The sequence below is a fragment of the Anticarsia gemmatalis genome, chromosome 16 (genome assembly GCF_050436995.1).
Source record: "Anticarsia gemmatalis isolate Benzon Research Colony breed Stoneville strain chromosome 16, ilAntGemm2 primary, whole genome shotgun sequence".
Taxonomy (NCBI): Eukaryota; Metazoa; Arthropoda; class Insecta; order Lepidoptera; family Erebidae; genus Anticarsia; species Anticarsia gemmatalis.
In genome coordinates this window covers 6,441,729-6,464,011 of record NC_134760.1, presented here as the reverse complement: position 1 = coordinate 6,464,011, position 22,283 = coordinate 6,441,729, and the positions used below count along the sequence as shown (strand labels likewise).

Below are 22,283 nucleotides of genomic sequence, written 5' to 3'. Positions count from 1 at the left end.
ACTGGACTTCCGAATAAAACCTCAACGTACTGGCCGTTCAGAAAGTATTCAAGGAATTTGCTTCATCCAGTGCACAGAATTTGCCAATTAAATACGGAAAATATGCCGCATGTAAGGCTTTCCTGAAATGGTTTAGTAAACACCTCAAAGCTCGTCAAAGTAACGTCTGTAAGTTAGGGTAGAATCTCTTTCTAATGCTAACAAGCTTTTTTATAAGAACAGAGGATACAAAACAATTTTTATTTTAACTACTTAACATTTGCAGAGATCTTAATTCGTAAAAAAAGAAATGCACCTTACGTCAGAAAGGAGCATTTCTTAGCAACTGTGTTCTTGCGGGCTTGAAATATCTAGAAATGTATATGTCAAATCATTAGACACGGGTTCGAACCGCGAACACTTAAGCCAATTGGGGATTTAAGCGATTAAATAGCTTTTAAGTTTGTATACAGGATTCATTTTTTAAGGTACCTATAATTTGAACTATAAAAATCTCTAACTATTTTTCAGTTCAATTTTCATAATGAAGACCCTTTACCGTATTCACAGGTGCAATTGCACTCTCATTGTCGGGAACACGTCGCAATTGGCAAAGAGATAGGGGTCTGTCCTCGACATGCGGATAAACGGTCCAACGTAAACGTCAGAACTATGGTGGTCTATGGAGAGCCATTCAACTGTACTAACGTGTGTTTGACGCTACGATGATACCAAACAGAATGTTCAGATATTCAACTAGATTTCACTTTAAACGGGCTGTATTTTTCACGGGGCTAGTAAAAGGGTATTATGCAATGCCACGGACGTATGTCGTTTTATGTGTTGCGTAACGAATTCGACCACAGCACTTTTTACAGTGTGTTGTTTAATTCATGTTGGCGCTTCGCTTAGGCCGATTGTAGTAGCACGGTGCTAGATTTAAATTAGATTTTGTGCCACTGGCTTTACGGCAAATTAGTTGAAGATTAAGCTTGTAGCAATTACTGCTAAGTACTAAGCTCCAGACCCAACAATTTTTTTCTGCTTACGTGATTGATGAAATGTTGGAACAGGGCACTAACTACACTTATAGAGAGACGTGGTGAATCGAATAAAAGTCTAAAGTTATTCGCATTAGCATTCATTTATTCTGGCTAAATCGTTACTTTACAAAGTGCTTACAAACTAAACTTAAATCTAAGTTAAAATAATATACCTATAAATAAATACATTATTCATATAAAATCACAACTTCACTCAAGGCAATTTTAGGATCGAACAATCACTAAAAAAATAGCACGATTTTCTCACATCCGATTAAATTACAATCAGAATTATATACGCGGAAAACGTAACTAATCTTTTAGTATTTGTAAAATATTAGGTTATTATGTTTACTAGGTATTTTAACATTATTACAACATTGCTTACATTGATTTATTTCTAAATACACTATACATTTAACAACTTACAATATGTAACAACGATCTATATCTAGCTGATAAAAATACGGGAATTTGTAATGTGCACTCTTAATACAGGAACCGTTAATATTTTTAATACAATGGATAAGTTCTAAAACTTTTTTATACAAACCAATAAAAACACATTTCAATACATTGTGTTCAGGTAAACAGCAAAATTTAGTATAAAAATAACCATTTAAATGAATAATTATAGGTTTAGCATCACCTTTCATATTCCAATTTAAGATTTACAAACATTTAATGAAATTGAAGAGAAATGCTATTTTTGAAAATAGTGAACATCTCCGTTATAAAGCAAAAGGAATCTATAAACTATTTACATAATAAAGCTCTATAATACAGTGAAGTTAAGAGTAATAAGTCTCTTTATATACCTACCAGTGATTGTACACTACATTCTATTATAAGTAAGTAAATATACGAAATATATTCTGTAGAAATATTAAACTCTCTGTATGATGAAGGCACGTTATGATATGTCCTGAATCTATATTGAATATTATTTATATATAAAATAGTTATATTATAGCATTCTATTGTATATTGGTAGGCACTTATTGCCACAGATCATAATATTATGTCTCTAATCTAATGAACTCGTCCCATGTCCATGCCGCCAAGTTGGCCTAAGTAAGGATAGCCAGACTTAGCCTCAGTAGGCGAATGCGCGTGCGACGCGTAATGCGAAGGATTTGTACCGAAGAAAGAACTGCAACAAAAGAAAAACATAAATTAATAATTGTCAGATTATTAACTACCTTATTAAAGGATAGGTAGAAGTTTCTATTTATAAATGTTACTAAGAGTACCTTCGACGATGCACAAGAATAGAATCAAGGTTTTATGAAAGTCGAGGTCTTTTATTTTCAATCTTTGCATATCCTGCCTTTTACCTAGAAATTTTAATCGGCTTTTACTATTAATAAATAACGATCAATGAAATATGCGGGCGTGGGAGAACATTGGCTACATAATTTCGCTTTATTCATTCGGACTATAAATATTACCGCCAACCTATTGATTACACTAAAATAATGGAATAATAACGGAGTGCAAGCTCTAATGCCACCTTGTAATTGCTACATAACAACATAATTTAACCGACGTTTGTATGCAGACGGTTGACTCAAAGAGGAATTTTCGGAAGCATTTCGTGACTGAGCGTGCAATAAAATTTTAATCCATAGTTAATACAGTGGCTAATACATTATTAAGGTACATTAGTGTCGTACATCGCTCATAAACTACCAAGGTCGTAATGTCGGCTCTACATTTGAAATTACGATTACAATGAACATACTCATGGCATTACATCACTTTTGTATTGTATGACAGAGTCTTACACTAGAATAACCGCTCTAATATATTTATTCAATCACATGAAAATGGCTAGGGTTCAAATTAGTACACTATATGGGTAATGTGTAAGGGTTAACAGCCCATCTGTCACAACTAGATTAACCCTTTTCCGCTATCGGCATTTGTAACTAATTACACGGAATGAAGAACAGCTGACGCCTAATATGTGTTTCTTTTACCTCGACCTATAATTACAACAAGAACCTTCATGTTTAATGTACGCGTACGAATAATTTCTACAAAGATTTTCTAGCCATAAAGTGGCAGTTAAACAGCAATAATGATTAAACATATCCCAAATTCTACTATATTATAAATATGTATAAACGTTTAGCATGTGAATGGCACACGTGCGAAAACAATAAGTTTTCGAACGTTTCGCATGGAAAGTGAACGACGCAAGCGCAAGGTGGTTGCACGCGAGACCGACTGCAGTTTAGGAAGTCGAATGCAAATAGCTGCAGATAAGTTTTAATACCGGGTTTGTGTTAACATAATGCTTAGGTTCACTGCACTAATGTCACGTTCGGCCTCTCATTAATCGCCGCTTGCCGTACAAAGCAAGCTGTGTTTATTACTGTTTATCTGTTATCCACAACGTATTGTTCAAAGATTTCTAATATCAATGGGGATCGGCTGTTTTAGTTCGAAGGCCTTGACTCTTATTTTGTTGTCTGTTGTTTGTTGTTGACAATGTAAATAATAATTATAAAGACAGTTATCTCATTTCCTCAGAAATTTATTACGCTAGCTAGAACTTAGAACTGTATAATTAACTTTTAAATCGGTGTAAGTTAATTACAGGAAATTGTTCATGAAAAATAGTATCAGGCTACATTTACTAGATCATGTTATGATAACTGCTATTAGTAACCATCACTTCAACGTAAATTGTATTACTATGTAAACATTTTAAAAGAAAATAGAGGAAAAGCAGTAATAAAAGCACGGTATCTCTGGCTCTATAATTCAGACAGTATTGTCCGACGGCTGACTTTACATAAAGGTTCCTTTTGTCATGGCCATATGAAAAGCATATTCTAGCTTATCAAAACACGTCGTAGTGAAACTGTTTCCGTTTAAAATATTGACTATAAAATCGTACACAATAATTCGCCAAAGTGTCATGGAAAATGGCGAGTGTTATAATCGGAATAACCCATGTAGTGACAATCACAATCGCTATTTACGACCAATGACTGTCCAACTTAATTATAGAGGCACTCAAGTATCTCACAACTAATAGATAGGCAGGTAACTGATTTATTATGACTCATAGACATTGTATAAGATATAGGTTTTCCGGCTGAAGCAACTGCGTGCGGTGCCGACACAAAACAACAACGGAAAAGGAATTTCTTCGTCAATTCTCGACCCATAAAGATATGAAACACGCATTAGCCACACTTTCGGTACACAATACAATATTTTTGGCAGACAAAAATAACAAATAGAGACGAAACGAGGTGTTACGTCAATCAAGCGCGCGTAAAGGACTAGATAAGACAGACCGACACATGGACGTAGCTAACCCATATATTATTGGTTTGTCCGCCATTGTGCAAGGCGAGATATTGTGTGTGGTCCAATGTGAGGTTTATAGACGTGCTTTGTCTCGATAACACAGATAAATGTCGTCGCCGTATAGAGTACAAAGCGACAATGTATTTGTCACATTGTCATTCGACAAATTCACTTTGGTAGTTACACATACTATCGACATAGCACGAGTGAAATGTTTTCTACGGCCTTCTTTCTGTCGTAATAAACTCAAGCCCGAAAGAATATGTTGAGTATCGCATGAGAATATAAAATAACTTAGTAAGCTTTAATTAAAAATCGATTGAAAATTACTATAAAATTCGCAGCCCTATTGCATTCACGATCGGATCGGCGTATTACGAGGCGCGCGCTGTAATAACCACCCGCGCGGCGTATAATGGCCGACTTCTTACACTCTTAATTGATTAGCGGCCGCTTCGGCTAATGATAAAGGAAGGTGAAAAGAAATAAAAGCTACGCACCCCGATTTGCGATCGGAGCCCACGCCCGCACGATAGCCACCGGACGCTACATTACACGCATCCAACTCTACGTACTCGGTAGATACTCACGTGTCTGCGCAATAACTCATGAACAGCTAAGCATACTCACTGACTAACCCTAAATGATGTCATTGTTAATAAACGCCCTAAACCTGCTATTAGTGTAACAGTCATATCTGGTATTCACATAATAGATAGTTATTTAAATGCCCGGCAGCAAAGGTCACTTTATTGTAATTGCATATTCATCCGCATAAGCCAACTCAGATATGAGTAGCTCGACATCAATAATTCATAGAGCTACTTAGTTGCCGTTGGGGATTATTGAGATGTTTTAAATCGTGGCGTGCTATCAAAATAAAGGCGTATTTGACTAGTATTAAATGCTTACCTATAATTTTCGGGCCAAGCTCCGACTTCAGCGAGTTTGTTTTGCGCGTGTCCGCTGAGTTGCCTCGATGTCCAGTGGTTGTGTGCTGACATGGCGTGTTCCTGTTTGGAGTAGTCACCATAGCCGTATGGATGGGAGACAGGCTCGCTGGGATTCGCATAAGTCGAGTGCTGGTAAGTTATTGCACTAGTCTGGTTTGCAGACGGACTAGTCGAAGCTGGACTTGAGCTCGGTGGCGTAGTGTCAGCCGGGGCTTGTAAGGGAGTAGCCAGTTCTGATGAGTGGGACAGAGGAGTAAGGTTGCCAGAGGTGAAAGAGGTTGAAGTTGGTGGATGTAGAGAGGACGCCGCAAGAGCCGATTGGCAGACAGATGGAGCTGTTAGTGCTGATTGGTGTAGAGAAGGCGCTAGAGCTGAGTTCAGGACGGAGCTAGTGCCTAAAGCAGAAGAGTATGACTGTTGCCACGATGCACATTGCGCGTTGAAAGTAGAAGGGGGTTCGTATTGTTGATGAACGGACGGGAAAGCGGATTGTAAAGACATGGTGTTGAAAGCGCTGAGCTGTTGCGAGTTCAGTTGCTTACGAAGACGAGCTCTTCGGTTGGAAAACCATACCTAAACAAAACAAAAATACATATTACTCACACTGCTAACAGATTACTAAACGCAGATACTAATTTATTCACTTGAGTAACTTAATACCTGGTAATATCTTCATAGGTTTAAGCACAATGAGTATAATCAGAGCACATTGTTCATTAAATTTATGACAGTTTAATACCTACTCTTGCTGTATAAAGGCGTTATGATAGATACAGCTATTACAAATAACTCATCAATACATAATTACGGGCTCAGTCGATTACACATCATATTGAAACCTGTAATTATGAGGAGCCACTAACAGAACAAAAACTGATAAAACAACGGTAGCCAAAGCATATGGTAGCTCTTACTATTGTTGTAATTAATTATAAAGGTAATTCTGTTTTTTTAGTGCCACGCTTTTGTAGGGGCGGGGAGTGAGCGCGGCCAACAATGGGTTTATTTGATTGCGTTCATCTATCATTGATACAGACAAATTGTTTTGAGTGCCACCGATAGTTACCTGAACTCTCGCTTCGGTGAGTTTTGTTTTCTGTGCCAGTTCTTCCCTGGTGTAGACGTCGGGGTACTGAGTCCTAGTGAAGGCACGTTCTAAAGCTTCAAGTTGATCTCCAGAAAACGTAGTCCTTGATCTCCTCTGTTTCCTCTTCAATGTGATGCCCGGCTCCGACTCGGTATCTGAGTCTTCACAAGACGATGGACCTTTTGAATAATAGAATTCTTTGTTGGTGCATAGCTAAGCATTTTACTTAAAGTTATGTGCATCTTACAATGCAACTAAATCTACATTACTGTAATCTACGTCTTCCTTATATTCGAGATAGGTAGTCACTTCAGTTCAAATGGCTACAATCACATTGATGGCTGTTGAAATTACATGAATTTTGTTGTCGCAGTCATTTTTATTGCGACTTTCTAACCATTCGTTTGGTTTTGTTTTACTTCGATGATTATGTTGGAACTACCGCGCGGACCACACGCGGCCTCTATTAAATTAAACGTAACCACATTACACTACGCCTCTAGTAGCTTCTAATGAATTCTTCGAGACTTTAATAAATATTACTGTGTATGAGTTGATAATAAAACGAAATTAGATTATTTATAGCCTGGACGTGTTACCCGTCATTGTCGTATTTAACTGTACGTTCAGGTTTTAAATTTCATTTCAGCGCAGTAGTTATGAACATCAAATAAGCGAAACGTCAAATATGCAAAGCTTTATAATTATTCATAACGTACTTTTAAGTTGCTTAACCGCGAACCCTGAAATAATAATTAGTCGGCCGATGTAACCGAGGTCCGTACGTATGCAAATATTTCTACGAAAAACTCACGACCAAAATGTACCGTTGCCGGTGTCACAGGACAGGCACGAACAGCAAATTTTCAATACGCGAGCTCGAGCGGTAAAGGGGGCCGCTTTTCCAGTGTAGATATTACTTTAGCCGCGCACAACTTAATATGCATAATCTTATCGGTGCGCAGAATCTCGCCAGCAAAACCGCGCTCCGTCACTGAACCGGGATATTAGGAGCGCCATTTTATATTGGATAGCTATACGGCACAAGACGTGCAGTACGGACAGATTGTCGTAATGCAAGCCCCGCGGCCAAACGCGATGGGATAATAACACGTTTGGATACTAATTTCATTTTTATAACCTACAATTTCGAAGCCGACACAAGGGGCGCTGCCGTGGCGTGCGCGCGCGCCGCGCCCGCTTCACTTTTACGTGGATTATTAACTTTATACGCCATTTTGTGAAGTTTGCAAACGTTCCGACAGTCTCATTATGGGAATAAATTTATAATAATAGTATGCTTTGAACTAAATTAAGTGATTATGGTCTCGAATCAGCGTTAAGGACTACGATGACACGGCGAGTTATTTACGCATCATTACAACGAAGGTTTCGCCCGTTTCACCAGTGACTCTTTCAATGATTGAATATTATCTGCCAAGGATTTTTAAAGTATTGCTAAATGCTTCTTAATGCCTACTCGCATTGACCTCGCGCGTTGGAAATAATAGACTCAGAATAAACCACAGCATAGTCATAATCCTTTATCAAGTGAGCTCAACAACAAACTAGAGCAATATAAAGTTTGATGCAAACACAACGCGGTACTCTTCAAGCGGTTAAGTGCTCCTACAAACTACACTACTCGCTGATACAGCAAATGTCTGCGGTGTGTAAACCTAGAGTCACGCCACTTTTGTTTTCAAAGTTAAGTTATAATACAAAAAGTTTCAATAAATCCGAGGTAAGTATAACTTACCTAGAATACCATCAATGCTGTGATTTCTTCTAGGATCTGATTCATCCCTTTTGCCTCCTCTTATAAGCCTCGAAATTGAACTGACTGACGGTGCAGTGTTTTTATCACAAATGCCTTCTTTAATTAGTTTATCTCTAATTTCCCAGGAAAATATACCTGGGTTTTGTCTCTTCAGTTCTTCGATCCTGTTCTCAACTTCGGGAGTGGCAACTCTCGGCTTCGACCCTCCAATGACACCGGGACGAATGGAGCCAGTTTCCTGATAACAAAATTATCACCAATCAGTCTACTACAGATCTTGACGTAAGAAAAAATAAACGGTGAGCAATTAAAGTTAATTTAGCAAGTTTAATTAGTTTGTTGTGGGAACATCTTCGATTCTCACCTGGTATCTGTTGAGTATCTTGGAGACGCAGCCGTGCGAGACGCGCAGTTGTCGCGAGATGACGCAGGGCCGCACGCCCGCCGCCGCCATCTCCACGATCTTCAGCCTGATGTGGTTCGGCAGCGGACGACCGTTGATGAACACCCCTCCCAACTGATTCATACGACCCTGACCTAATAACAAAATTACAAGACATTAAATACCTTTCAAATATTTCAGTCTATAGTAACGAAAATGTCTAACTTAAAACATGCACATAAATGATACACGAAAACTAGCCGTGAATCGACTTCACTATTGATGCTAAGCCCTCTGATTGTGTGTATTCCAACTGTGAAGAAAAGGCTTCATATTCTTTACATTCATTTGGTTCATGAAATACAATCGCAACTCAATAGACTATATAAGTGCAATATTAGATTATTGAAAATGTTTTGTGCCGTCTCTACGAGAAGATACATCTTTATATTGACAGTATTAACTGCAGTCCGGTAGCTGTATTAAACTCAAATAATGCGTAAGTATCAATGGCAACAATGCATTATAGATTACAAAGCTGCGGCAAGGCGGTGCACGTCAGCTTGGCTCCTACACGCTGTACAGTATAATACGTACCTACGTCATCGGTAGGCCTCGATCACCTCGTAATTTTACGTTTCATTGCCAGTGTTCTCAAGCAAGAGTATCCAATTTCTTTTACACGAGTGCGGTCAAGCAGAAACGATAACACTTAAACTATTTCTGGCCTTTGTTGGGTTCGACTTGTTACATTTTACGAGTATCAACTTGTATCGGGAGCACAAAAAATTATGTAATTCCTAGATTACTTTCCTATACAAGAACAAGATTTAGTTGTGTGAACAATTCCTTTAATATTGTTGAATCATCTTGATCTTCGTCAGTGAAAAAGAAAGTCATCAAAAATGTAATTAATCTTTTACAATGATGGGTATCGTGAGTCATAATTAAGTTTCCCGCTTCAACGGTGGTTGCAAATAATCCCTTATAATATAAATTATATTACTTGTAGATATATTAATGTGAATATGTGTGCGTAAAGTGTCGCTATTATAATCACATCATTGGTGCGGGCAGCGGTTGGGACCACCTAACGTCAAAGGAAGCCGCCGGTCGTCGATTTTTGCAACGCCTTTGTGCATGCATGTTAGCTCCTATTCGAAATGAGATTACATAAAAAATATAATCAACAATCATCCATAGATTGTATTACAGTAACAATTTTTCACCTCAATATCTTAATTATGAAAATGCAGTTCAGTAAATATGAAAGCTGAAAAGTAATTGCTTACTACATATCATATCGGTATAGTTAGTCAATTTATCAGTAATTGAAATACTATGAAAAATACATATTAAAGAAATTTTACAATTTCTAATTAACTTCACCCAAAGCATGTTCTTCAAAACAAATAACATTGCCAACCTACATTACCTAATTAATTATTTTTTAATTAAGTATTCATGCCAAAATTAAAATGAACCGCCAAGAAACCCTAATATGAATAAAAAACATAACAGTGGCATGTTCCACTTGTGAAGGCATTTATAGATTATCAATTTCAAATAATTCCTCAAAGGTTCCGCCTCGTGTACGGCCCTAGACCCCTACTGAGAACCACCAATCAATTAGACAACATGTCAACAAGTATGTCCTTTGATAAGACAAGGAACCGGGACGCAACTCGATATCACAATCAAAAATAGACCATATCACAACGATTTCGAGTTGACATCTGTATCCATCAATACAAATTCCCAAAGTAATAGCCAGATGCGATTAGTCATTCAAAATTGAACCTTATGGTTTAAACATAGAGTATTTTATTGACAGGTAAGTTTGCTTTTGTGGTGCCCGAAGTCACAGTGTGGTTCTGCAAGCGATCCCCATATTTTTTGTAGGAGGCCGTAGACGTTGCGGTGCCTCGAAAGCCCATGTTTTTGAGTGTTAATTTTATGTGCCCGAAATATTTATGACGCATAACGTGTCCATAACAACCCTGCTATACAAATGTGGGTGGCTTTGTAGTAATGTATCACTTCATTATAATATAGTTTTTATTTTAGCGAGATAGTTTATAGTCATGTTGTGTATAGCTCTATCATTATGAGGTTTTATGATGATTTGTTGAGTGTAGACGTCAACGTTTGAAGCACAATAACTAATAGCCGTGTACGTTGAAACTCAAATATTCGACTAAAAGCCAACCACGCTGTTGTTTATCAGATTCTTTCAATATTAAAATTTTATTTTAATTATAAGTGACATCGATATTTTATACTTGTTTTACAGCGAGAACGAATTTCAGCTACATGATGCATAGTGATTTCATGCAAATCTGTAAACTATAGATTAATGGTACAAACAAATCAAAAGACGTCACTGAGAAATGTTTAAAATTGTTAATTAGGCTGAGAAAAATGTATGCTTAGAGAAGATAAGTCGAAGTTTTGAAGAAAATTGTATACTTGCTCAGATCTTGCTTTCTTAAAAATTGAGCACAGATATTAAGAAGCAATTGTCAATATTTTTATTGCTAACAACAGTAGAGTAAACAATTCATATGAATTAACTTTAAAAAAGTTTCATTCAGTTAAACCTTCTTACAGAATTTATCGTTCAAACCCTCCGAAGTAACAGGATCATTCAAACACGCAATTGATGAAAACTTCACAATGAAATCACAAAGAGATCTCAAGTGCACAATGCGTAATAGAATTCGCAAACATTGTAACGCTATTAACGCAAAAGGAGGTGAAGTTAACAACAAATTCAAACATTCATTTGTAACTAATCGTCCGGAAGTGCTTTTCGATCATGCACAAGATGAACGCAACAATAGCTACTACCAGGGTGGCACACAAATGTGTAGCTCTAAAAATAATGTTGAATCGGCAAAAAATATCAGTCAGTAGGTCGACATTGTGCTCTCGGTAGCCGAATGTATCAATACTGAAGCTGTCAATATTTTTTACTCACGCGTTTTATTCATAGCAATAGCAAGTCTCCTCAGCTCGGAACATAATCACATACTAAAGTTAGACATAGACACCGTTGCACCGTTGAAGTATAAAATTTTCTCACAATCACATAATCGTGTTCCGATTCGTTCAACCGTTGCGTTCGTGTTAGACGAAATTGAAACAGAGTCAATCATTTAATACTAAACGTAAGAGCCAAACCGTGACCGAATAAATGAAGATTCTGAATTCACCATTCGCATTTCTGTGTCAACTTTAATTAACAATCACATTTTCATCAACCTTCGTAGTACTTTCGGGTTATCACTTCTATTGTCGGATAGAGATTGAATTTCTTAACCTTCCATCTTTGCTTTGATGAAACTCATTTTCAATTTGTACGACTCGAATTTCTTAATCATTTGAATAGGATCGCGTAAAAAGTGCATTGCACTTTGTTTTTGTCTGGTCGATGTCCACTAAAATGGCACATTTTATTTTCACAGTAAAACACTTTATGTCGTTTGAAACGTTTGATGTCATAGGTTACTAGTATTGCACTAGCCGTGGGTCCACAGGAATGGCGGCCAATAAAAGTTATGAGCGCAATAGGCGTAAAGATATCCCAGCCTCATGCCTGTGCTGCAACACACACTATTGCACCTGGACGACGATATAACGGGCTCGTTTATTTGCCACTTAGAATCATTCTTGTAAACTTGCAAATCATTACAAAAATATCGGTACATTCTTCATTGCCACACTCAGGTGATTTCTTTAAATCACAACTGAAACGAGTCGTTTAAGATGTAGGTATTATGTTCCTAATATAGGTATAATTCTTGGTCTTACAAAAAGTCTTCGGAGAAATTGTCGCACAGGCTTGATAACAACGGTACAGTGATAGTTTATAATGTTTGAAGTCGATATCGTATTGTGTAAATAAATCGTAAACCCCGTTTTCACAATCATAATATGTTTCTGCTTGCAAATCAATTTCACGTAGCGACATTAATGTGCCTATAGTAAAATTTATATGGGGCTTTACGTCACACGCCACACCGCTTTCCTTCCACATGAGTTGTATGCCAACGATAACTGTACGAGCTGTTACTGCGAAACCTGGTCATAGTTCAGGAAATCTAATTAATGTTCTGTGCGTTTTTGCTTTCGTATTGAAAATTATGAAGCCCCAACTCGTTCTAAACGCACCTTACTCTAATCGTTTCGACTACCTAGATGTAGTAAATAACTTGATCGTACGTCCGTTAGTTAACAGTACCAATAATAAACATTATGAAACTTATTATGTTTATGCATTTCCAGTTTAACCGTCCGTGTAATTTTGTAAGTTGTTCATATCAAAATCGATCGTTTAATTTGAAAGTATGTGTTTTCCTTACATTACTAAAACGATATCGCGGTATATTCAGAAATTATAGATGCCAAAACACGAATTATGTAAATCATTATACACATCTGTTTAAAAGCCGAGTAATAAAACGTTTTTGGTCATTTATTCTTTCAATGTGTCATTATAATAACACTGTATTCAATGTTGACTGTACATTCATTTAGTTAAAAACGAAGAAAGCAAAGCTTTGGACAAAAGCTAGTGCAAAATGAATTGAATAATACCGGTGTATATGTAGAGTATTGTGGAGCGATAGTTAAAAGGTTATCAGTGAAGCGTGTATAGAGCATACAAAATCTAATTCGATCAACAAGTCCAACTTTTTAACAATACATGCTCTACATTAATAGGTATGTAATCCGATTCAATGCCTCGCAACTAAAATAACAATGTAGCATCAATTTCCATCGACACAAGATTTCTATTCTCGTTAAAAATGCATCTATACGCTAATAAAATAACCTATTACTATCCGAAATCAAGCAACAAAGAGAGGTGAAATGCCATCTGAATAGGCATTAGAATTGGGCGGCGTTCACAAAGGCTGTGTCATTCCATTAAGCCTTCTTCAAGTCTTCAAAGTATTCTGTGTGGCCCGTGGTCGCGTGGCCGCGCCGCCCGCCACAAAATGTAGCAATCGAATATCAAATCAATTCTATTATACTTCCATACGAGATACATAGCGGCTTATTCTCGTTTGGGTAATAGCTTTTGGTAAATCTAAATATTATTTGCTTTGAATGCTGATAGCATGAAATTTGCTCCATGCCACTGGCTCACGCCTATTTAAGTGCAAAAACAGTGACAATAGGTTCAATCGAAATGGGTCGTGGATCAAAGCTAGAGTTTAAGTGAACAAAGCTAGGTTCATGTATTTGGTAATCCACGTCACAGAAAGCGGAACTACAGCTACAGAAGACAAAAAGTCTTTCTAATAATTTGTTAAAACACGAGGGAGACTATTGAACGTGTTGCCAACTGTTCAAACTGAGGCAACGCCTTTCGGCATGTCAGAGCCGAATATAATGTACGTACCTACGTAAGTAATGAATGGAACTGAATATTTTATTTCAATATAATAGGCTATGTTTGAGAGTGCCCTGTTTGACCTCATTCCGTATTCATAACGCGTTATGTACTAATTTGACGGATTCTTTTCTTTTCTTGCACGAAATGGACTCTTTGACGTCGTCACATGCCGCTTGGACAAAGGATTTTGCCCAAGAAACTAATAAATACAGTCAAAGTTTTGTGCCGCAGTGGAAACGAAACCTTAAATAGCTCACGTTGTTTGACTTCATTAATCATTACATTAATAATTATAGAAGAAATATGTCTACAATGGGTTTGTATGTTAAGTAATGTCAATAAAGAACAGAAGCGGTAGTTGTTATATTGGCAATGTATAATATTTGTTATGTTATAAATTTTAAGTTGATATAATATTATTCAGTGGTTAGTCACTGTTCTTCTTGTACCTACTTATAGAAATTGTTATACAAAAATATTTTGGCTAACCTTGTTAAGTCACAGAGAGAAAGAAATAATTATTCTTAATCCGATATGAAATTTTAATAACAGGAGATATTGGTTTTATTAAATCTATTTTGTAAAGACTTTAACAAGCCATCAGCACAAATAGGCATCTTGATATAATATAGAGTTGTAGATAGAGTCAAAAACACTTGTTAAAAACCAATTGAATAGAAAATTAGGCACTAAAGCAAAGAATTATTGTACAAGAGAAAGGTATTATAGCAGACCTTTGTCGCGAAAGGCGCGCATCGCTCTGGGCTGTTTAGATTTTGATCTCATGGGCCTCGCTTAATCTGATAATCATTTTAAAAGTTTCAACACCTCAGCCGCACGATATATTCACGATCGGGGTTTCGATAAACAGATACGATTGCTCAGATATTATAAGGGAAATGTATTCTAATAACAAATACAGTTGCCTTACTTATTGCAACAGAAATACAAGTTAGTAGACCACGGCGCCACATAACTTACTTCATAAATAGATTATATTATCTAATAAACTGATTTTGATTAAAGTAACGTGAGGTTAAATCAAAGGTCCCGCTTTAAATATCCGTTATATCAATTTGTTTATTAATAGATCGGCATAAGTAATGGCAAGTAAGCGCCCTGAAGGTTGATCGGGCGGCGAGGCATTTCGCCGGCCGCGGGCGGGGGCGGGGGACGCGTCATATTATGCGGCTAAAAGAGCCTGTCGGTGCCTTTGATCTGCGCGGGCGCGCCGCCGAGTTGTGTGCGTGTGCGCGGAGATGTGCACCGCTTGTCGGCCCGTGATATGAATGTGACTAAGCCTTGATTATGGTACTGAACTCCTCATAAAGGTCACAAATCCAATGTTTCGTGATGTAGGTAGTATCGTTCTTGTAATTGGTCCCTAACATTTAAAGTCTAATTGAGAGGAGAATTTATGTGGCATGCGAGTTATTAAAAACAAATGTAATTTCTGTCGCAAATCTTTATAAGAACCAATAAAATATTTATAGCATAATGTGGGATAAGAAAAATGCACTCTGGTTCGAGGAGAAAATTACAAGGTGGCCGAGCGTTGCGATCAGTATCGGCGTTCATCGGGTCCGTCACCGTCGCCCGCGGCGGATCTGATCGCGCTCCACTCATCGCAGATATTATGCCAACTAATACCGACGTTAACTTCCATACTTACAGCCTGCGCAAATGCATCATTATGCACCAACTCTTAGTATTAGAATATCCCAATACACGTTGTTTAAGATTTAATCTGAACTAAATATTATGCCCATGATTTTTTATAGTAAGTAGTAAAATATTACCCCTATTTATTATTACAAAACGACGAGATAAGATTTAAAGCCGCTTCGTAATCCGAAATAAAACAAAAAGGTAGTTAATTTCTACAAATTACAAATGGCATCTTTGTAAATAATCTTTCATCCTCTTAAGGCATTGAACAAACGTTTTGTGATGTTCACGGGCACATCAGATGGACTTATAAGACACTAATCCCGATTTATACTTCAAAAAGTCATATAATTTGAAGTCGAATTAAAAAATCGAAATATTTTTAATAATTCAAAGAAGGCATCGTGCCGCCGCGACAGCCTCGGTTTACGCGCGACAGACGTGACTCATGACACAAAACCACGTAGCTGAACATTTTGGAAGATCCGCCTTTACTTATGATTTTGTTGTAATGCATTGTTTTGCTATAATAATAGATATCTAGATGAAGTATCCGAGATTATTACTACATTCCATTCACATACAATAAAATAAACTTTAATTTATTAAATCCCAGTTGTCGCTAAATTATGTAGAGCCATAAATGTTGACTACTGCAAAATATGTTCTTTATGTGAAACGTTATTATAAATATGTTCAGATTTATTTATAAACACATAAGAAGAAAAAATGTGACAGGTTATCCGTACCAATGTCGTCGGCATTCTTTAATGTTATTGCTCTCTCCTCTCAACCCTTTCAAATATATTTATCTCTTTCTTTTTAATTTGCCTTAGACGAAACAGGTCATAAGTCGAAGTGACATTTTTAACAATGCAGTCGAAATGTTTTCGTATGGTAATGATTTATGTGTAAAACCGTCAGTGCGAGAGCTTTTTGGAGCAGTATTCGTTGTTATTTATACACGGTAAGCCTTTGAAATGATCTTAAAGTTCGGCCGCAGGGGAAACAATGGAATATTTAATTTAAAACCTTATGAAATATAATACGAGTTATTACTATACCTACATTTTTACACGTATTTGACCTCATGTCTAGGTAATGATTGTTTTTATCGTTTTATTTTGGAAAATAGGCTTTAAATAGTACAAGGAACTGTCGCGATGTTAACAAAAAATGTAGGAGTGAATAGTAGTAGTATTTACGAACGGTTGTCCGTGAAACTTTAGATACTCATAAAAAACTGTCGCCAGTAATAAAACGCCGATACAGAGAAACGACAGGACGCTTAGAAAACAAAAGTTACTCGGTATTTTACGACGGGTAATAATTTCTCTTGAATCTTAAAGCTTTAACCTAAATGCATTTTGGTTTCTACACCCGTATATCTTGAAAATCATAATCAAAGAAGGATTTTTCGGTACAGTAAGCATTTGAAGTAAAATGATAACAAAAATAACTCCAACTTGCGGCGTGATTGTTCTTTTTGGAGATTTTTACGGTTGCACCTATAGAAGTTACAGAATTTACAAAAACGTGGTTAGCCTATTATCCAAAAAAATGGAAATCAAAGTATAATCAATTATATTTCTCTTCTTCAATTAAGATCAAGATCATACGGACAATGACTGGAATATGACAATAGATCAGTCGTGACAGAAATGCTTTATTGAAACAGAGACAAATCACTTTCTATAGCTTACGGTCCTTGACCATTCCAGAAAGTGGACTCTAAACAAGGTTCAGTTATAAACAACAAAAAAGTTAGTATAAAGTATAGTTTAGTCCGTGTTCTGTCGAACCCGCGAAGATGAAATATTGTTATATTGGTAGCTGTAAAAGGCACTTTGTAATTTCTTCGTGATTTTATAGTTTTATGATCGTTTTCGGACCCTTAGCTCGAAAAGCGGTTGTCCATTTTTATGACATAATTTAAAATCTAACTGGTATTACCGATTCATAATCAGCTGCTAAATATCAGCTAATCATGGGTGAAACAACATGTTTTTATTTATTGCTCGGCTTTAAAACCATAATTTGAGGTTTGATTGGTCAGAAAAAACTAAAAAGATTGGTGTGATTTGGCTTCGAACCAAAGAACGTTATTCAATTAACGGTTATTCAATAAATTGAAGAAGGCATTTTTACAAATAAAAATTTAATACTTATAAGTAAGAATTATGTTTTCAAAACTACAAAACACATTAATGATGTACTTAAATTTAATTATTAAAGTAAACAAGTATGCTACAACTTAAAAAATATATACCGTAGAAATGAAAACATAGAAAAGCAATATATTGAAAATTAGTATGCTATCAACAAAACCTTAACAATTGTTGTCTATGAAACTGAAGCAATAAGGAAAATCTAAGAATAAACTAAATGCATAACTAAATACACTCACACCAAGTCATTTAAATTACCTAAAGTGTTAAAATCGTAAGAATCGAAAAGGCTAAAATGAGTGTGTGGCCAATTAAAATTATCAAGTAGGAAGTAATTACACAGCAACTGAAGGCTTACCTTGAAAAGAGTATCCGGTGAAGTACGGAGTCATGTTGAGTGTTGATACAGCCATGGACGTGATGAATCAAGAGCTAGATGATGGACAACGGTAGCTCTAAACACCAAAATTAGTCCGAACACATGCAAAAGTCCCAGAAGATCACTATTTCAGTCTTTCACTATCACAGCATGGACGCAGACATAATTACGTAAAGGAAACTGCGTGTGTCTAATCCGTGTTACTTTGAAGACAGCTCAGTGCCCACTGACGTGTGATGTAAAGATGTATTTCGACTCTCAAGTGTAATCTTTCACAATCAGCGGACCAACAAAAAATGGTCAAACTGGCCGCCTCCGCAGCCTTCAGAGCGGCTTCACCTGATCCTTTGTCTCTTTCTATCAGCCGACTGCTCTCGCCGGCAATGGTATTGCCGGTACCAAAATGTTTAAATAAAACCGTTAATATTGGGATTTGTAACAACAATATCTATAAGTTAATAAATTCAGAACAATCCAAGTGGCCTGAAGCCTGAATTTCAGCTTTTATATCAGACTTGGATAAGAATTTAGCCTCTGAAGGCGAACCGGGGTAGACGAGTGTGGAAACGAGATAGCACGATGGTTCGGATCCGGTATCTTCAAAGCGAGGAACGCTTACATTTAACAATGTGTGAGTCGCGCCTGAGTCGCCGTTCCGTGACGAAAAACACGAGGCGTGTTGCCACAACGATCTATGCCTACCGCGATCGAGGATTGGTCAAAATTCGTTTAGGGCGGGGTTTGTAAGCACACCAAGAAAATGTTACTACACGTTTGTGTGAGTTAATTGCAATGTCGATCTGTGTTCGTGTATAGGACACATTTTGTTTCAATGTATATGATTTTTCAGTATTTTATAGCAAAGAACTCCGTCCTAGCGACATTACGGTATAATTGACATTCATTATTATTACAAACGTAAATGTCACGATATTAGTTTTTATTTTATTTTTCTCTTCATTTTCGTAGATTATTATAAAAATTGAGGTTTTGTACAACAATAAGTTTTAAACAAAAGACATAAACCGTAATCTGGAAAAAGCTACTCCTCCCTTACGCTTCACCACCGTCTGTCTCTACCCTCACGAACTCTACACATAAATATTCGTCTTATTATTCTGTTTTTAAAAAAGTCCTTTTATTTTGTTTTAAAAATATTGTAGCTTTGGGGAAAATTAGCATTTTTTTCAAGTATTGCTTACGAAATAAAACAATCGCATTAAAAATCTCTCTTTATTTCGCCACCCCTTATTATATCAATTGGGCAATAGTAACTAATTAAAAAACAGTAGATAATTATGTCCAAGTTTATCTGTAATTAAGTGGACGTGTCATTTGGTAGGTAAATACTATTGTCTGAAGTATTTAGCGTAAACAAGGCCACGTTTCGTAAGCGCCTTCGTAAACGCTCCTACACACCGAACAACTTTGCATAACAAAGCTTGCCTTACGAACGCGCATAGATAATTCGTTAAGTCCACTTAGTTTTTATTGGAGGCTTAAGTATGAATTCCGACTTTATAATTAGTACATTTTAAATATTATTCAGAGTCTATTGGTGAAATAGATTATTGGTGAAACAGTCAGTATTTTTATTGTTTAATGTTTTTTTAAGCTCATAGGCAAAGGTTGAAGAGAAATAGAAAATTAGTTTTATTACACCTGAATTGATGGGATGTAAACTCATTCGTTTATTTGTATTTAATTCTTTATCTAGGAAGCAAAAGCGTATAACCAAATTAAGTTACTTAATTATTTCATAAACTATGTACAATATGATAATCACCGTCAAAAATCTAAACCTAATTTTTAAAAAGGATAAAAACAAAAATTTTAAATATTTAAAGAAGAACAGGGACAAAAATTCTAAATTCTTCATGTAGTCCAAAATATGTATTCGATTATTCACTACAAACTGTATCTCGCCCGGAATAATCAAGAGGATGTTTGTTCCTAATGTAATGTTCTTCAGAGTAGAAACACAAAGAACTTTAGATATCAATATGACGGTAGAGACAATTGAATAATATTTCCTTGACGGAACAAGAACAATTAGGAAAGAAACATATTCGAATAAGACAATGAGACAACATTCCATTTTAATAAAATTCGCTCCCACGTCCATTGAAAATATGGAAACTTTTATTTTCCAAATAAGGCTAAAAAGGTTCATGTAGAACTAAAATGTTTTTGTGGAGAGTGGAAATTTATCTCATCCTCAACTCTTTAAGTGTTAAAGCAAAATGAGTATTTGTAAGTATATTTTACAGTATGATTTACCTGAATTATATTTTAATAGTCTGATGGTAGAGTTGCATAAATCTAATTACAATTATTTATTACAGATGATCTTAAAAAATAAACATCTTTATTTAAATAAATTTATTTAAACACTAATAAGGGCCAAAATAATAAACATAATCTCGTTAAAATACTGGCTGTCGTAACGAGATCCGGGCAAGGGGGAATAAAAACTAAAAACAAATGTACACAGGCCCTTAATAAATGAGACAGGAAACAATGCAATATCGAAACGAACAGAAATCGTCGATTCATTAACACCAGCCTTGACTCGAGTTACCAACATTTTAATTAAAAATCAACCAACGCTTCATCGCTCTTGCGGTTTACAAAACCCTTAATTTGTGGCGGCCTATTTACACATTAATAGCTTTGAAGAACTAACCTAAGATATTGTGTCCTCGTTTTAATATTAAACTTCTGACAATAACATTCCTACGAAACCTAGCGCTCTATTTTCTGAAAATGTAATATCGAAACTTATAGACTCTTTGATAGTCGATCTCAAGAATCCTTTTTGTAAGGCTTCAAAGGCCTAGTCGGTTGTCAGGTTCTGCGTTAAGGTACAAAGCTTGTCCTTGATAGGTACAATATCACAGAAAATATATATTTCTGTAGAATATAACATTCCCAACTGAGTCGAATGTTAGTTCACATCAAAACTTTTGTACATCAAAATACATCTCTTCCCTCACTAATCCACGCTTCGTTTCTTAATGATTTTAAAGTGTTGAGAACTCACACTTCCCACACATAGCAATTAGCGTTATCATCATATTTTATTGCTTTCTTTCTTACAATCGACAGGTTATATGTTAAAAACAATCATGTGGTACATTTTACGGTGTGCACACGTTAGCAAACTAATAACTCATGGTTGCAATTAAACCCGCAGTTGTCACTTCACGTGCTATTAAGAATCTTCATACGGGCGACGCGTCGCATGCACATGGACAAAAAAGGCGTGAAATGCGTGCTGAAATCGTTGCGCGTACGCTTCAGGGCCCATTGCACAGCAAAGCTGCCGCTGAAACTATGCACTGATGGGCCGCACACGATGCCAAAACGATTATGCTACACTTTTTATTCAACAATCTTATGAGTTTGCCAGTCCTACAAGATTGTGTTAAGTTACACACAAGTTGTAATTATTCCGGGAATCAAAAGAATTGAGGGGTGACTTTAAATAAATTGGTAAATAACTGTAAGATACCAAAGGCATAGAAAAGGGTTTACGGTATTTTGTGATCTGCCAAATGCCTGTATAAATTCCTTCGCCTAAGAAAACAATGATTTGGGTCAACAAACATTACTCAATCGCTAAAGTATTTTAATTTATCTTAACACGGAAATACCGTATGGCATATTGTTAGAGTCTACGTTCGGTTGAAATGCAACACTGTACGCATTTCATTTATCATATCTTGACATTTGGGCACAACAACAGAGCATTACCCTTCCGTACTAAATTCGAACTAGAAACAATGTTATTAGACAAATGGCTTACACTAAAAATGAAAGATCATAAAGCACTAATTACAAATTGGTGTAACCAATCACTCTTGGCTTATCAAAGCGAAGCACACGTGCAGATATTTGGTGCGGTATTGTTTAGATGCGGCTCATGTGTTTGATTCGCACTGACTCATAGTGCGAAAATAAAACATTGGAGTTTTTGTTCACGGCTAATGAGGGGCGGGCGATGGTCTGTGGTCGCGGACGCGATAAATTATCGCGCGGATGCGCCGACACGCGACAAACTGCTACACAAAAAAGTCAATGAAGCTGTGAAGGAATTTGATCACAAATTAA

General features: G+C 36.4%; 1 protein-coding gene across 3 annotated transcripts; it reads right to left on the bottom strand.

Moving 5' to 3' along the window:
* Positions 1-1,116: 1,116 nt before the first annotated feature.
* gsb (paired box protein gooseberry) lies at positions 1,117-18,460 on the bottom strand. Of its 3 annotated transcripts, none has more exons than XM_076124328.1 (6): positions 18,150-18,460; positions 8,534-8,706; positions 8,149-8,407; positions 6,369-6,568; positions 5,262-5,875; positions 1,117-2,175 (listed from the first exon to the last, which is right to left on the bottom strand). In XM_076124328.1, the coding sequence occupies exons 1-6, from the start codon at positions 18,202-18,204 to the stop codon at positions 2,055-2,057; spliced, it is 1,422 nt and encodes a 473-aa protein (XP_075980443.1). In that variant the 5' UTR covers positions 18,205-18,460; the 3' UTR covers positions 1,117-2,054. The 3 variants fall into 3 exon arrangements, with proteins under 3 accessions (XP_075980443.1, XP_075980445.1, XP_075980444.1); XM_076124330.1 differs by having other exon boundaries at positions 8,305-8,407; positions 18,150-18,454; XM_076124329.1 differs by lacking the exon at positions 18,150-18,460 and adding an exon at positions 11,532-11,685.
* Between the last annotated feature and the right edge of the window lie 3,823 nt (positions 18,461-22,283).

Coding starts and splice junctions, on each gene's coding strand:
- gsb (XM_076124328.1), bottom strand. CDS start 18,204: ATGGCTGTATCAACACTCAACATGACTCCGTACTTCACCGGATACTCT. Junction 8,707..18,149: donor CACCGGATACTCTTTTCAAG/GTAAGCCTTCAG, acceptor TTTTGTTATTAG/GTCAGGGTCGTATGAATCAG. Junction 2,176..5,261: donor GCTTGGCCCGAAAATTATAG/GTAAGCATTTAA, acceptor CTTTTGTTGCAG/TTCTTTCTTCGGTACAAATC.